General features: G+C 41.9%; 1 protein-coding gene across 5 annotated transcripts in view; it reads right to left on the bottom strand.

Annotated features, from left to right (window-relative positions):
• Positions 1-16,591, bottom strand: part of KIAA0753 (KIAA0753 ortholog) — an 86,687-nt gene that overhangs the window by 14,604 nt on the left and 55,492 nt on the right. For all 5 annotated transcript variants that reach the window (XM_014582795.2, XM_006165139.3, XM_006165136.3 and 2 more), the window contains 3 exons: positions 15,097-15,180; positions 8,791-8,976; positions 4,655-4,736 (listed from right to left, as the gene is read on the bottom strand). In XM_014582795.2, the coding sequence (XP_014438281.1) occupies positions 4,655-4,736; positions 8,791-8,976; positions 15,097-15,180 (352 nt within the window). The remainder of the gene's footprint in view (positions 1-4,654; positions 4,737-8,790; positions 8,977-15,096; positions 15,181-16,591) is intronic.

Below are 16,591 nucleotides of genomic sequence, written 5' to 3'. Positions count from 1 at the left end.
GAGAAATCACCATCCCTCAGGGAGGATGGCCAAAGCCACAATCTCCTTTCCCTTCTCCTCTCAGGATTTTGGGTGTGCAAGCACACACACCTGTCGAGTTTCAAGCTACCAGGTCCAGGACTTGAACCATGGTCGGCCATATGGGAGTCCAGTGCCTTAATCACTATGCCATCTCCTGGCCCCCACATTGTCAGTTTTTGCAAAAACACTAGTCAAGAGTACAATTTTAGGTTATTTATAGAGAAGGTAAGAGACATAAATTAGACAATGCGTAAATCCAAAGTTAATTCTTTTTCTTTATTCACGACAGAGTATGTCCATGCACATGAGAAAAAGCGAGAGAGGTCATGCCATGATACCCTTCCTTCACTGGATCTTGTCCAATCACGTGCGCCCAGCGTGTTGTTCAGGCTGACCAGTCCAGGGACTAGGGTCATGGTCATCACATGGGATTGGCTTCTCACGAGCAGTGCATTATTGCTTTACCACAGAACCAGCACAAAAACTAGTTTAAATTTGATTCTGTGATGTAAATAATCAGAACAACTGGAAACATAGGTCCTTACTTTTGTCACAATTCTGGAATAACAAGCACCTAAAAACTCATTTTAGGTTTTAGTGTTCAAAAGCGCTCCTTTTATTAATCTCTAGACTCTATGCAGAGTCACAGATAGTGACTAATAATTGAAATGATCCTTGAAAGAAGAGAACACTATGTCCTCTGTAAAACTGTCTTCTACACGCTGCGACCTAACTCTGTGGCCAAAGGCCAAGTCATCGGTGAAGCGCAATGCCCTTCAACTTTATCTTTCCCTCTGCATCCATATAAAAAAAGTCTCCAGGGCTCACTGAACAGTGATTAGAAGGGCCTTTGTTAGGCAGCCCCACGCTAGGTATAGAGGACATGACTGGCAATGACAAAATTCTGGCTCTAAAGACTGTGAATTAGGTGGGAGAGAAGAGCTACCCTCACAAACAACTCAAACACAGATAGAACATGCCAGAGTGTGTGACCAGCAGAGGAAGTAATGGTTACGTCACTGGACTCCCACATAGTTGACTGTGGTTTGAGTCCTGGGCCCCGTGGCTTAAAATTCACACCGGGCACATGTGTGTGCATGCCCAAAATCCTGAAAGGAGAATAGAGGAGAAGGAATTGCAGCGTAACCATCTCCCCGGGGAGTGATTTTTCACTTTCTGTGCCTCTCTATGTCTCTCTGGTGAGTGCACACGCCCTGTAGCAAAAATTTCTCTTAAAAATAAGACCATGCCAGAATGTGTTTGGGAGTTTATTGCAAGAAAGGGCGGGGGGTAGGGCAGCAAGTAGTACAGGAACACCAGGAAAAGCACTACAGAAGTCAAGTAGGATCAGTTAAGCTGGGCCTTGACAAGGTTGTTATGTAAGAATGAAAACGGAGGCTGGAGAAGGGTTGAGGGGAAGGGAACAATATGAACCAAAAAACAAGAGTGCTTACAAATACAGAACACATAAAATTAGTATTTTCCTTAAATGGCTGGTTTTCCTGTCAAAATTTGACATAAAGAATTATTCTAACATAATACCCTAAACTAGTATTTTATAACTGTATGTGGATGCATGGCTGTAAACCTTCTATGCCCCAATTTCCTTCACACTTTTCAGTAATGTAGTTCTCACAGCACTTAAGATTCCTTTAGAGGTAATGTTTAACCACGTTTGTTCTCCGCCTTTCATTGAGTAAAGGAGTAACTGATAAGCATGAGTCAAACAGAATCTGAGTAACACTTCTCAGACAACATTGTGAGGGTAGCCTAGCAAATGCGGCCAAAATGCTATGCATTCACTTTGAAAAGCCATGGAAAAAAGCAAAAGTCCTTTCAACAAATGGTTTTATATAGCAAATGGGTATCCATTAGGAAGAAAAGAAAAAGAGACTGCAACCTCTACAACAAATCACAGTAAACTTTTATTCAACATGGATCATAGACCTAAACATAAAAGCAGAAGTCATGAAGCTTTTAGAAAACAAATGAATTTCTTTTCAACTTGGAGCTAAGACAAGGTTTCTTAGATCACAGGAATCAAAATCTATACAAGAAAAAAAACTGATATTAGACTTTGCCAAAATTAAAAATATCTGCTCATAACACCTTTGAATAACTAAACAGATGATCTAGACAGAGAAAACTATTTGTAAAACATCTCTGTGAGTAATCAGTGGATGCCAGGACAGGGGAGGAGGACTAGCAAGCAACTGTTAATGGACACAGGGTTTCTTTTAGGGGTGATAAAAATGTTCTGCAATTAGATGACAGTGATGGCTGCATGATTTTACCACAAACTACAAGATCATACAATTGAAAAAAATTTATTTTATGGTATGTAAATTATGTATCTTTAAAGCTACTTCTTAAAAAAAAATTTTTTTTTCAGAAGCTTTTGCTATAGGGCGCATGCGCTCGCCAGAAAGAGAGAGAGATAGAAAGTGAGAAATCACTCCCCATGGGCGATGCCCACGCCGCAATCCCTTCTCCTCCATTCTCCTCTCGGGATCTTGGGCACACATGCACATGTGCCCGGCGTTGAGTTTAAGCCACCGGGTCCGAGACTCAAACTGCGGTCAGCTACATGAGAGTTCAGTGACATAGCCATTATGCTAACTGCTGGTCCCTCTTTAAAGCTACTTTTAAAAACAAAAATACCTAACAAAAACTTACTCCTTTAAGTTTATAAGGAATTCCTACAATTCGAGAATTTAAAAAATAGAGGGACAGACCAGCCGTGGTAGCCAGTGGCAACACAACACTCTGTAATGCTGACGCCACATGGGGAAGTTGCCATGTTGGCAGCACGAGGTCTCCTCTCCTACGCACACTAGTATAAACAGTCTCAGTTGGGTGGGGCTGGGGAGAGTGCCATGAGGACCTGGTTAGGGGTGTTTCTCTCCCTCTCTCTCATGGAAAAAGCAAATAAATCTGCTTTTTAAAGAATGGATGTGGGGGGAGCCAGCAGATGGTGTAACGATTATGTCACTAGACTCCCACATGGGCAACCGCAGTTTGAGACCTGGACCCAGTGGCTTGAAACTCATGCCAGGCATGTGTATGCGTGCCCAAGATCCCGGGAAGGGAATGGAGGAGAAGGGACTGTGGTATGACCATCCCTCCTGGGAGATGATTTCTCACTTTTCCTCTCACTGTCTCTGTCTCTCTCCAGTAAGTGTGTGTACCCTAAGTCAAAAACCTCTTAAAAAAATAAAAAGAATAAGGGGCCAGTCAGTGACGTAGCAGTAATGCAATGCTCTGTGATTCTGGACTCAACACGGGAAGGTCCCGATTTCATGTGTCAAGGACTGTACATGCTAGGTGGGAACACACACACGCATGTGCCCATCATCCAACTGGCTGAGTGTAGGGGTGGATCGTGGCATGAAGACCCTGTTAGGGGTCAGTCTCTCTCTCTCTCTCGCAGAATAAATATATAAATAAACTTAAAAAAAAAAAATTTTGGATACGTCCCAAAGGAAGGTATGTAAATGGCTAATGATCACTTGAAAAGGCTCCAAGTATCATTAATCACACAGGAAATTAAACTAAAACCAAAATTAGATACCACTACATCGCCACCAGAATGGTTATAATGAAAAAGACTGACAATACCCAATGTTGGCAAGGATGTTGGGCGACAGGAGCACAAGGCAGATGGAAGTGTTTGTAGGAGTGGAAAGTACCAGCACTTTGGTCAAGACTTGGCAATGTTTTACAAAGATAAACATACATTCATCTTATGACCTAGCAGACCTACTTGTAGGTATTTATCCAGAAGAAATAAAAACTTATGCCCACACAAAGACTATACGTGAGTGTATTCGTAGCAGATTTATTCCTAATAGCTTAAAACTTAGAACCTGGAAGAAAAAAGGAACTGATTTGCCCAAAGCCTCCAAAATGAAACAGCCCTGCCAATCTGCCCTTTATAAAAGACTCCTTCAAACTTCTGACCTCCAGAATTATAAAAGAATATATTTGTGTTTTAAGACCTAAATTTGTGGCTTAAGTTTGTTACAAAGTTAAATGTTTTACAGCAGCTACAGAAAATAAGCAATATACATTAGCTTATAAAATAATATGCTGAATGAAAGTAGTCTATACAAAAGTACAAACTGCATGGTTGTATAGCCTAATTATAAGAAATTCCAGAACAGTCCAAACTAACTAACAAAGCACAGTTGTGCCTGTGTGGTAGGGACTGACTGGGAGGGGGCAGGAAAGAATCTTCCAAGTATGTTCTTGCTAGGGGTGTGGGTAACAAAACCAAGCAAATTACATAATTAAGATCTGTCCATTTTATTATTATGTAAGTTTTATCTCTAAAGAAAAAAGAAACACAAATAAATACTAAACTCTACTGCAAGTGTCTAATATGCTGAATATTTAGGGGTGAAAGTATATAATATTTGCAACGTTCTTTAAAATGAAAAAGGGAAGATGCATTTAAAACACAAAGATTAGATGAACTGACAGATGGCTATGGAGATAGACAGATGTGATAAAATATAGCAAAGAGTTAATTTTAGAATTTGAAAGGGGACGATGAGAGTGTTTACTGTACAATTTTCCAAGTTTTCTATATGTCTGAAATTTTTCAGAATAAAATGTTGGGGAAAACACTTACCATCTTTGTCCTCCTGAATCCAAAAATGAGGATCAGCATATACGATTTTATTATATCTTTGGCGAACTATGTCCTGGTATTTCTTTAAAAAAGGAAAAGAAAAGTTTCGTTTATGAGAAAAATTGAGTTTCATTACAAACCAGACTAGTAAGGCTGTAAAAGTTCATCAGACACCATCGATACAGACACAGAACTAGAAATGGGCCTCTGCCAGGCCAAGAAGTGAGTAGTTCATGAGGTAAAGTAAAATACCATGAAGCAATGAGCATGCCTGCAGTCTAGACCGGCACTGTCCACCAGAACTTGCTGTGACGACTGGGAAGTCTCTCTAGAGACAACAGTCACTACTGCCACCTGTTATGCATGGAAGTTTTTTTTGGAGAGGAGGAGAGATTTTTGCTATAGGGTGCATGCTTGCCAGAGACAAAGAGACAGAAAATGAGAAATCACCCCCCCTCCTGGGGGGATGGCCATGTCACAATCCCTTCTCCCTGTTCTCCTCCCAGAATCTTGGGTATGCATGCCTACGTGCTAAGCATGAGTTTGAAGCTACGGGGTCTGGGCCTTGAACTGCAGTTGGTTATGTGCAGGTCCTGTGCATGGAATTTTAACTGACAGACATTTCAATAGGCACACGAGGCTAGAGGCTACTGTTCTGAGCAACACAGGTTTGGATAGTTATCCCCCAAAATGGGCAGTAAGTTACAAGACTAGGATAAACTGTGTATCTTTAAATTTTCAAAAACCAATGAAAAATGACCTTAATGTTTCCATTTAGCAGTAAAACAGACCTGGGAGTCAAGAGGCCTGTGTTCTCACTCTAGCTCTGCCAGGAGTAATTTTTTTTTCTTTTTCTTTTATTTTTACTTTGGCCACTCACTGCCTTATTGTCTGAGGTCTAAATTTTTATGAGAGAAACATTCTGTTAGGTCATCGGGGCAGTTATGACGTATTTTTCTATGCAAAAGTACATCATGATTTTCCTAATGACCTAATAAAACAGGTATCATGGAAATTAAAGAAGGTAACGATTATCAAGACCAGTGTGTCCTTGGACTTAAGAGAATGGGATATCTGGCTTCTGAGCAGAAACCTTAGTAGCCCGAGCAAATCAGAAAGTTAAAAATGGGCTGATGTTGCGAAAGGCAAGATTTCTGTTCAGAAGTGTGCCCAGTGCCATACTGTGGAAAAGGGAGGCAAGCAGAAGAGCGGCTCAAATCTCCATGGTCTATTTGGGCAGAAGACAGGGCAAGCCCCAGGATTCTCTTACATAGATGCCAACAAGAACAAAAGCATCACCTGGGGAGAGAGTACACTGATGGAGCATTTGGAGAATCCCAAGAAGTACATCCCTGGAACAAAAATGATCTTCACTGGCATTAAAAAAGAAATCAGGGGTCAGCAGATAGCATGGTGGTTAAGGTGCTAGAGACTTGAACATGGCCAACCATGGTTCGAGTCTCAGACCTGATGGCTTGCTCTCTCACTTTCCTTCTCTCTGTGTGTCTTTCTCTGGTCAAATGAAAATGACTGAATGAATACATAAAATTAAATAACTTTTTTTGGAGAAGTTTTTGCTATAGGGCACATGTGCTCACCGGAAAGACAGAAAGCAAGAAATCATCCCCCTGGGGGAATGGCCACACCGCAATCCCTTCTCTTCCATTCTCCTCTCAGGATCTTGGGCATGCACACACATGTGCCTAGTGTGAGTTTAAGCCACCGGGGTTGGGACTCGAACTGCGGTCGACTACATGGGAGTCCAGTGACATAGCCATTACACTAACTGCTGGTCCCATAAATAATTCTTAAGAAGAAAAAAGAAGTCAGAAAGAGCCAAGTTGATAGCTTATCTTAAAAAGCTACTAATGAGTAATAGGTAGCTACTGCCTTATTTGTGACAAAACAATTTATTACACACCTTTTTTATGTGTACCATATTTTAATTAATCTTCTACAACAGAACTCAGATCATGAATGGCTGATGGGACATTTTTGTTGGTCAGTCCTGATTTAAGTAAGACTGGCTTGTGGTTAAATGAATATTGCTGGGACCAGCACGTGACGTGGTGGTTAAGGGCATTAGACTCCCACACGGCTGACCGCAGTTTGAGTCCTTGACATGGTGGTTTGCTTTCTTACCCCCTGCCCCCCATCCCTCTCTACTCAAATTAAAATGAATAGAAATGGGACCAGCAGTTGTATAATAGCTATGTCACTAAACTCCCACATAGTTGACCATGGTTTGAGTCCTGGACCTGAAGGCTTAAACTCATGCTGGATGCACGTGCGTGCATGCCCAAAGTCTGAGAGGAAATGGAGAAGAAGGGATTGCGGTGTGGCCAACCTCGCTTTCTGTCTCTCTGTCTCTCTCTTTCTATTTCTCACTTTCTGTCTCTCTCTGTCTTTCTGGTGAGCACACACACCCTACAGCAAAAACCTCTCAAAAAAAAAAAATAATAATAATATAAAAATAAAGTTAAATAAAAATAAATCTTTAAAAAGATTAAAAAATGAATATTGTTAGATTTTTAATAGTAATTTCAGTTCAGTAAATATTTTAAAAGAATTATTTAATTCAATTTGTTATTATTATTTTTTAATTTGACCAGAGAGAGAAAGAGAAACGGAAAGCAAGAAAGCAAGAAGCCAGGTCCAAGACTCGAACTGTGGTTGCCCGTGTGGGAATCCAGAGCCTTTAACCACCATGCCACCTGCCAACTCCCAGTTCAGTAAATTCTAAAGATATGACTGGTAATTCTTTAGTAATGCTCATCTTTCTACAAGGACAGTGAATGTCACCTCAAAACCTACTGGAGGGACCAGCTGTTAGTGTAATGGCTATGTCGCTGGACTTCCATGTAGTTGTCCGCAGTACGAGTCCTGGACCCAGTGGCTTAAAACTCACGCCAGGCGCATGTGCATGTGTGCCCAGGATCCCAAGAGGAGAATGGAGGAGAGGGGATTGTGGCATGGCCATCCCCCCTGGGGGGTGATTTCTTGCTTTCTGTCTCTCTGTCTCTATCTGGCGAGCGCACGCGCCCTATGGCAAAAACCTCTAAAAAAAAAAAAAAACAACAAAAAAAACCCAAAAAACAACCTACTGGAGATTGGCTTTTTATTTAGGCTTACATATAACCGGTGATATGAATATATAAATGATGGAGAAATCCCTTTACTTCTCAAAACCAAGCAATCTCACCTGTGTTTTACTTTGTTTTTATTAACCCATTAAAAGCAAGGGCTGAAGATAAGCTAGTGATGTCTACTTTATATATATGGTCATAACTATGTAAATTTAAGTAGACTTCCCTGTATCTGAAATACTGCCTTTTACTTCTTGAAAGACATTTTAGTGTGGTTTGTATATATTAGCAAATAAAGAATATGTAACACTATATATTTTATAAATGATTTGTAAGGTCAGATGTTTTTGAAAGTCAGTATGACAAGATTTAGTACCAAGTTAAATTTTACTTTTGAATTCTATGATCTAAGTCACATTAAGTTATATTTTAGGATTGTCTTTAGGCAACTGTTTGAAACCACATAGAAACTGAAGAACTACCGTATATGTGATTGGTAATACTGTTTTTGCTGATTAGGAGGATTAAAGTAGAGAAGATATACCATCAGCATAGATTTGTAAATTATGTCATCATAAGACTTAAGATAATTAAAAACCAAATGACAAATTAAAAAAAAAGAGAGAGAAGGTACAATTATCTATAATTTCACAGGATCACATTCTAGTGGGACAGGACAGGCAACCAGATAGTGCTTAGAAGCTGATGGATAAAAAGGCAAGCCTGTGGTCCCACTTGTGGGTCTTGGTGTTTCTGGAAGCACATTATCAACAACATGAGGGGGATAACAATAGTGATCACTTACTGGGGATGTGTAAGGAAGGATATTAAATCTATTATACCTCATCAAAACACTTTAAAAACACATCCTTAAAAACACCATCAGGGAAGGTGAGTGACTATACCAAGGTCATAAACTTGTTGGCAGCAGAGCTGGGTGGAAAGCCAGGGCCACACGATTGGCATAGTAAGCTAGAGGTATGAGGAAGGCTTGCACCAAAGACAGACCTACCCACAGTGGCAAACCAGACCAGCAGCCCCAGACCTTACTTCCATTTCTTCCATTCGGAGCATCATTAGCTCCAGATTTGGGCTGTCCTTGCCGTCTCCCAAGGGAGCAAAGGTTTCACACCCCACGATCTTAGCATGAGTCAGAGCCCAGAGCTCGCGAGCAGTATCTTCCAAAAAGTCATTTAGCTGATGATTGTTGCTAGATTCAGAAGCAACAGCTGTAGCCTACAAAACAAAGCAGAGGAAGAGGGGCATGGACAGGCAATACAAAGAAAACAGAAAAGCTTCAAGATTATTGCCAATCATAATAAACCAAAGGCACGATGATCTAACCGGCAGAATTTCTATGCTAAAACAAACCTCCCCTAAGTTGATAAACATCAAAAGAACATCAGCACAGGGGCCAGCAAATGGTGTGGTGATCGACATGCTGGAAAGACTCCCACATGGCTGACCACAGTTTGAGTCCAGGACCTGGCGGCTTACTTTCTCACTTTCTCTGTCTCTCTCTCTCTTTCTCTGGTGAGTGCATGTGCCCTAGAGCAAATTGAAAAATAATAATATTAAAAAGTGAAATTAAATAAATAATTCTAAAAAAAAAAAAAAAAGAACATCAGCACAATTTTTATCACAGTAGCATTACGGTAGCATTAACAAAGAAATACCACTATTGGCCATGTAAATTACTGTCATCATCTGTTTTGCTAAAGCAAGTATCTCCCTTTTGCTATAGTCAGAAGAATGTCAAATATTTCGCATGTCACACAATCCACAGGATGTATCTTTTGGTCCAGTGTTTTTGTAAAAACATCTGTTCAGAATATCACAAAGTTCCAGGATGCTTTGTCTGTGTTGTAGACTCTGTATTTATAAACCTAGGAGCCTTTCTGGACCATGCATCTTTTCTCTCTCTCTCTTTTTAAAGGTTTTTACCATACAGTACATTTGCTTATAGAAAAGAGAGAGGGGAAAGTGAGAAATCACCCTGAGGTGATGGCCACACCACAATCTTTTGTTCACCATTCTCCTCTCGGGATCTATGTGCATGCGCCCAGAGTGATCTTCAACCTGCTGGGATCAGGGGACTTGAACCGTGGTCCACCATGTGGAAGTCCAGCGCCTTAACCATGCCACCTGCTGGCCCAAACTTATATCCTTCATAATCACAAAGCACCTCATGGTTTGCAAAGTGTTTTTATACATGCTATATTTCTCTTGATTCCAGGACATGTGTATAATTAGCACTTAAAGAGGCTGTTACAAAGAAAGTCTGCTGGAAAATGATCATATTAAGCTACAGAATATGATATTTTGGAATTAAATTCTGGTTCTGCCCACTGATAAGCCCACAATTTTAGGAAATTTCACTCCATCTCTTTGGGCCTCAATTCTCTCATCTATAATATGGAAACAATTTTGTATTTCACAGATATGAAGATTTCATTAGAGCAGTCTGCATTCTGCATGTTGAGACTTTTTTTTTGAGAGATTTTTGCTACAGGACACATGTGCACGCCGGAGAGACAGAGACAGAAAGCAAGAAATCGCCCACCACGGGGGCATTGGTCACACCACAATCCCTTCTCTATTCTCCTCTCAGGATCTTGAAAATTCATGAACACACGCCCAGTGTGAGTTTTAAGTAACCAGGTCCAGGACTTAAACCAGTCGACTATTTGGGAGTCCAGTGATGTAACCATTACGCCATATGCTGGTCCCTTAATTTTTTCTTTTACGGTGAAAAAGTGTGTATTTAGAATTAGCCAGTTGGACTCAGTTTAGATGATCCCAACTTTCTTGGCAACATCCAAAGCATCAAAATCAGCAGTCAGTGTTCTCTCTGGCTTCTTCTCCCCATCAGGCCTGAGTAGAGTGTTGACCTTGGCCACATCAATATCACAGAGCTTCTTCACAGCCTGTTTGATGTGTTGTATGTTGGCCTTGACATCCACGGTGAACATAAGTGTGTTTTTGTCTTCCATCTTCCTCATGGCAGACTTGGTGGTAGGGGAACTTGATGATGGCATACTGGTCAAGCCTGTGTCTCCTGGGATGATCTTCCAAGGATATTTGGACTGCCTCCACATCTTGGGCCTCCAGAAGGTGGGTGATGTGTGGATCTTTTTTTGTTTGTTTTTTTGTGGTTGTGGACTATTTTCAGCATTGTTTTCTTGGCCTTCAAAGCCTTTGCTTTGGGATCACCTGTGGGAGGGACAGGAGCTTCCTTCTTCACTTTCGGTGCCATCTTGGTGAAAAGAGTCCACATGTTGAGACTTTAAGCACAGTACTTGGCATGAAATAAGACACTTAATGAACGGTTACTTGCTATGACAATTTAAAGAAAAACTTTTTTTAAAGAATTGTTTTTATTTAATTTTATTCATTGTCATTACTTTATCTTTTCGAAGTTGACCAGAGAGAGACAGAGAGAAGGAAAGTGAGAAAGCAAGCTGCATGGTCCAGAACTCAAACTGCAGTCAGCCATGTGGGAGTCCAGCCGCCCTAACCACCACGCCACCTGCCAGCCCCCAAAAAACCTTTTAACAGTTCATGAAAATGTTTTTTTTCTTTCAATTTGCCAGAGAGTAATCAACAGAGGAAAAGAGAGTAAGAAAGTACCACCCATGAGGATTCTGGGCATGTATGTGCACACACGGTGTGTTTTTTTCAAGCTACTAAGTCTGGGATTCAAACCACACAGCTGGTCATGTGAGATCTGGCTGCCTTAAGAAAATATATTACTGGGACCAGCAGTTAGCATAATGGCTATGTCGCTGGACTCCCATGTAGTTGACCGTGGTTCGCATCCCAGACCCGGTGGCTTAAAACTCACGCCAGGCGCATGTGTGTGCATGCCCAAGATCCCTAGAGGAGAATGGGGGAGAAGGGATTGTGGCGTGACCATCCCCCCTGGGGGGTGATTTCTTGCTTTCTGTCTCTCTGTCTGTCTCTGTCTGGCAAGTGCACACGCCCTATCACACACACACACAAAAAATATATTACTAACTAATAAGGATATTAAAAAAGTGCCCAACCTTAATGGAAAGTAAATAAAAATCGAGTTGAATAACCAATACATTAAAATCATGAAAGAGTTTAGAGACAACAAATAACACAGGTCCAGTTAGTAAGGTGTATGTGTGTGTATGTGTGTGCATGTGTGATATTTTCCATCTATAAAGAACGCCAAGAACACCATGTGCCATTAAACAAGCTAAGCAAGATCTCAGTGTGCTGATATGGGAAAATCACCGAGCTATAGCATAAGGGAAGAAGCAGGGTACAGAATAGCTATGTGGGAGGAAGCTTAACTTTCCTATTTTATACATTTTCTGAATCGTTTGAATTTTTGGCTATATGCATATGTAACTTTAATTCTAAAACAGCTTATACATTCTGGAGAAGTATATTTCATGTGCAGGTTTATTTAAAGACAAAAGCAGCAGCAACAGACAAATGTTATAATGATGCCCTTACAAGAGCTTTTTCCTGATATCAGAGATCATCGTGCCTATAAATAAATCTATTTTACAAGTAAATAAAGCAAAAGCATTTTCCATTTAAAAAATGAGAATTTTGAGAACTTGTGTTCAAGATCCCATAGCTCTTTTATAAGTTAGCATAGTAAAAACAAAATTCTACTTCATCAGGTCAACATCTACGAGTTTTTGCTTTTATTCAGTCATTTATAAAAACTGACTCTTCATGGTGCTGCCTAAGAAACTTTTTGCAATATTGATGTTTAACCAGGGTCCAGAATTCTAAAGTTACTTCTCTCTTTCAATACATTGTATTTTGGACTATCTAATGCCTACAGAATACAGAATAATTTCTGTATACATAGGCAGGTCATTCCTAGTAATATTCAAACATGTCTGCTTCACTGTCAGTGTTTATAATCATTTTGTTTCCTTTCACATTAAAATGTAGGTATTGGGGGGAGGGGAAGGAGGCAGCAGGTGGTTTAGTGGTAAAAGTGCTAGACTCCCACATGGTCGATTATAGTTTGAGTCCCAGACCTGATGGCTTGAAAATCGTACTGGGAGCGTACGTGCCCGAGAGGAGAATGGGTGAGGGGAGGGGATTGTGGTGTAGCCAATCCCCCACGGGGTGATTTCTCACTTTTCCTCTCACTTTCTCTCTCTGTTTCTCAATAGCACATGCATATGCCCCATGGCAAAAAACAAACAGCAGCAAAAAAAGTAGCATGGGGCAAGCCCATGTCCCAGTAGTTATATGAACTGGATCCTACACGGCCAACTGCATGGCTGAATCTCAGATTTGGTGGCCTGAAAAAAACACAGGGCACATGTACATGTGGTGCCTAAAGTCCCAAAATCCCAAAAGGAAAGAGAACTGGAGATGGTATAACCATTCCCCATGTACACCTCTGGCAAATTAAAACAAATGCAGTATGGAGTTGTCTCCCTAGACTGGATGTCAGCCCTCACTGTTTTCCTGGGAGAACGAGGTGGGGGAGACACCATTTAACAGCTATGCAGCATGGAAACCCAGCCATAGCACACCTGAATCTGTAATGGCCACATGAAGGCTTTTAGCTTCCAGTCTTAGAAGCCTCACCTCACATGAGAATGTCACAAAAGGGAACCAGCAGTTAGCGTAATGGCTATGTCGCTGGACTCCCACTTAGTCGACTGCGGTTCGCGTCCCGGACCCGGTGGCTTAAAACTCACACCGGGCGCGTGTGCGTGCGTGCCCAAGATCCCGAGAGGAGCAAATTAAAACAAATGCAGTATGGAGTTGTCTCCCTAGACTGGATGTCAGCCCTCACTGTTTTCCTGGGAGAACGAGGTGGGGGAGACACCATTTAACAGCTATGCAGCATGGAAACCCAGCCATAGCACACCTGAATCTGTAATGGCCACATGAAGGCTTTTAGCTTCCAGTCTTAGAAGCCTCACCTCACATGAGAATGTCACAAAAGGGAACCAGCAGTTAGCGTAATGGCTATGTCGCTGGACTCCCACTTAGTCGACTGCGGTTCGCGTCCCGGACCCGGTGGCTTAAAACTCACACCGGGCGCGTGTGCGTGCGTGCCCAAGATCCCGAGAGGAGAATGGAGGAGAAGGGGTGTCAGCGTGACCATCCCCCCTGGGGGTGGTGATTTCTCGCTTTCTGTCTCTAATGTCTCTCTCTGTCTGTCTGGCGAGCGCATGTGCCCTATAGTGAAAATCTCTCTCAAAAAAAAAGAATGTCACAAAATAATGATATGATAAAATTATCATCACACAGATTATGAAAATACACTGCATCTACAATATTGCTTTATGATTAGAAGAGGGAAACATTCTCAAAATTGACTTTGTTCTCTTTCCTAGGTCACTGGGCTGGTGGAGCTCATTCCAACCTCCTTCTAACTTTGAAACCTTCACCCGTCCTCTGCCCTTCATATGCTCAGAGCAGCAAAAGCAACGAGTATCTTTCCAACCTCATCACAAATTAAGCGGATGAAATTTGTACCTTCCACTCCTCAGCCTTAAGCCCTGGCAAGGTAGAAACAGTCTATAAATATGAAAAACAAGGGAACCAGCAGTTAGTGTAATGGCTATGTCGCTGGACTCCCATGTAGTCAACCGCAGTTCGAGTTCCAGACCCAGTGGCTTAAAACTCACGCTGGGCGCATGTGCGTGCATGCCCAAGATCCCGAGAGGAGAATGGAGGAGAAGGGACTGTGGCGTGGCCATCCCCCTGGGGGGTGATTTCTCGCTTTCTGTCTCTCTGTCTCTCTGTCTGGCGAGCGCACGTGCCCTATGCGCCCTATGGGGGAAAAAAAAAAAAAAAACAAGTCTTCCAGAAGAAGAACACACGGTGGGCAACAAAATACGTTTCTCCAATGTTTTCATTTTTTTTCCCTGGGCTGCTTTTTCTCTCTGGTAGGCCAGATATTGATCACATACTAAGCACTCAAAACAGGCTTTACGTACAATAAATACTAGGCCCAAAGCATTAAGGAAATTAGGCCAGTAATTAGCGAAACTGGGCTGAATGAAAGGAAACGAATGGGCTGCCATTCTTCTGCCGCGGGCCATCAACAATCAGGGCTACACGAGGTGCACCCACATTCTATCATCGAGAGAGGAGATAAAGAGCCGAGGACAAAAACCTGTGACTCTAGAGATTTCTGTATGCTGTCTACAAGACAAATCTAAGTCATAACACTAAATATATGCTATAAGAATTAACATGCTAAATAGGAAAAATAATGCTCACTCTTCTTGGGTAGGATAATCTAGTGTTGGCAAAACAACCTGCATATCATTTTCCTCACAACTAATGACGTTATCACGTACTAATACCAAAATGCCAACAGCACACAACACATACCTCCTCTGTGGGCAGAGCTGGCACTGTGCTTGCTGATGGACAGTCCTTCAGATGAGTGTTCGCTTCTGCAGAAGAACTGGCTCTCTATTCAGACAGACAGATACATTCATGAATTATAAAATCTTACAACTCATATCAAAAGAATTCTATTACCACAATGGCTTCTGTGTGGAACTATTCATCAGTGTTAGCTTGATTCGTCTTTTTGCATCAATTCAAGCACTTTGTCTTCATGAAAGTGAATGCCATGTGTTGTTGGTTTTCTACCCTTTCTCCTCCCTGGTTTTGTAAGCACTGTTGGAGCAGCTGTGCACTTTTAATCACATTCAACCCCTCTGTTCCACAGTTGCTTCGAGGATAAAATGAGGAGGTTGAGGGACCAGCAGGTAGTGTAATAGCTATGTTGCTGGACTCCCACGTAGTCGACCGCGGTTCGAGTCCCAGACCCAGTGGCTTAAAACTCACACCGGGCATGTGTGCATGTGTGCCCAAGATCCCAAGAGGAGAATGGAGAAGGGATTGTGGTGTGGCCATCCCCCCAGGAGGTAATTTCTCACTTTCTGTCTCTCTCTCTCTCTCTCTTTCTGGTGAGCGCACGCACCCTATAGCAAAAACCTCTCAAAAAAAAAAAAAAAAAAGTTGACAACTTGATCCCTGAGAGGTTCCTAGTTCTGTACTCCTGAGATTCCCATGGACTGTAACAACTGAACATTTAAACTAGAAATTCAGTGACCTGTCCAGGGGCCAGAATGCCATTCATTCCACTTACAATGATGATCTTCCGTGGCCTTGTTTATTTACTCAAACAACAATGTGTCTACGTACTGGGTGGCTCTAACAGGGTCTGGCTGCAGAATTTGACTGACTGCTGGCAGGGGGATGGCACAACCTCCTAGTGATGCTATATGTCACTTCACTTTTGAGACAACACTGCTTTGTGCACAGACGCCATCCTAACATTACTCCCTTTTAGAAGTTGCTCCCAACCACTTAGGTGACAGCATCAGAGTGGAAGCTGATGGGACCAGTAGTTGGCAAAATGGTTACGTCGCTGGACTCCCATGAAGTTGATTGCAGTTACAGTTCCGGACCCAGCAGATTATAACTCATGCTGGACACATGTGCGTGTGTGCCCAAAATCCTGAGAGGATACTGGAGGAGAAGGGACTGTGGTGTGGCTACCCGTCCCTCCAGGGGATGATTTCTTGCTGTCTGTCTCTCTCGTGAGTGCACATGCCCTCCTCTGGAGGCCCAATGCCCTGTAGCAAAAACCTCTTTAAAAAAAAAAAAAAAAAAAAAGAGTGGAACTAAACTCTAACATCACCATCAGACAGATTTGATGAGGAATGGAAATTACAATCTGGGTTGTTCCCCAAACGAAAAACCTCACCTTTCTAAAAATGGAACTCCTCCCATCTCTATCCCTTTCCCATAATAGAAGACACATCAATAGTGTGTGGTGGCCGAGGGGTATCCAAAAGGGGCCCTGATAGCA

Source organism: Tupaia chinensis, unplaced genomic scaffold (genome assembly GCF_000334495.1).
Source record: "Tupaia chinensis unplaced genomic scaffold, TupChi_1.0 Scaffold143814_1, whole genome shotgun sequence".
NCBI classification, from domain to species: domain Eukaryota; kingdom Metazoa; phylum Chordata; class Mammalia; order Scandentia; family Tupaiidae; genus Tupaia; species Tupaia belangeri.
This window is presented reverse-complemented; position numbering and strand designations above follow the sequence as displayed.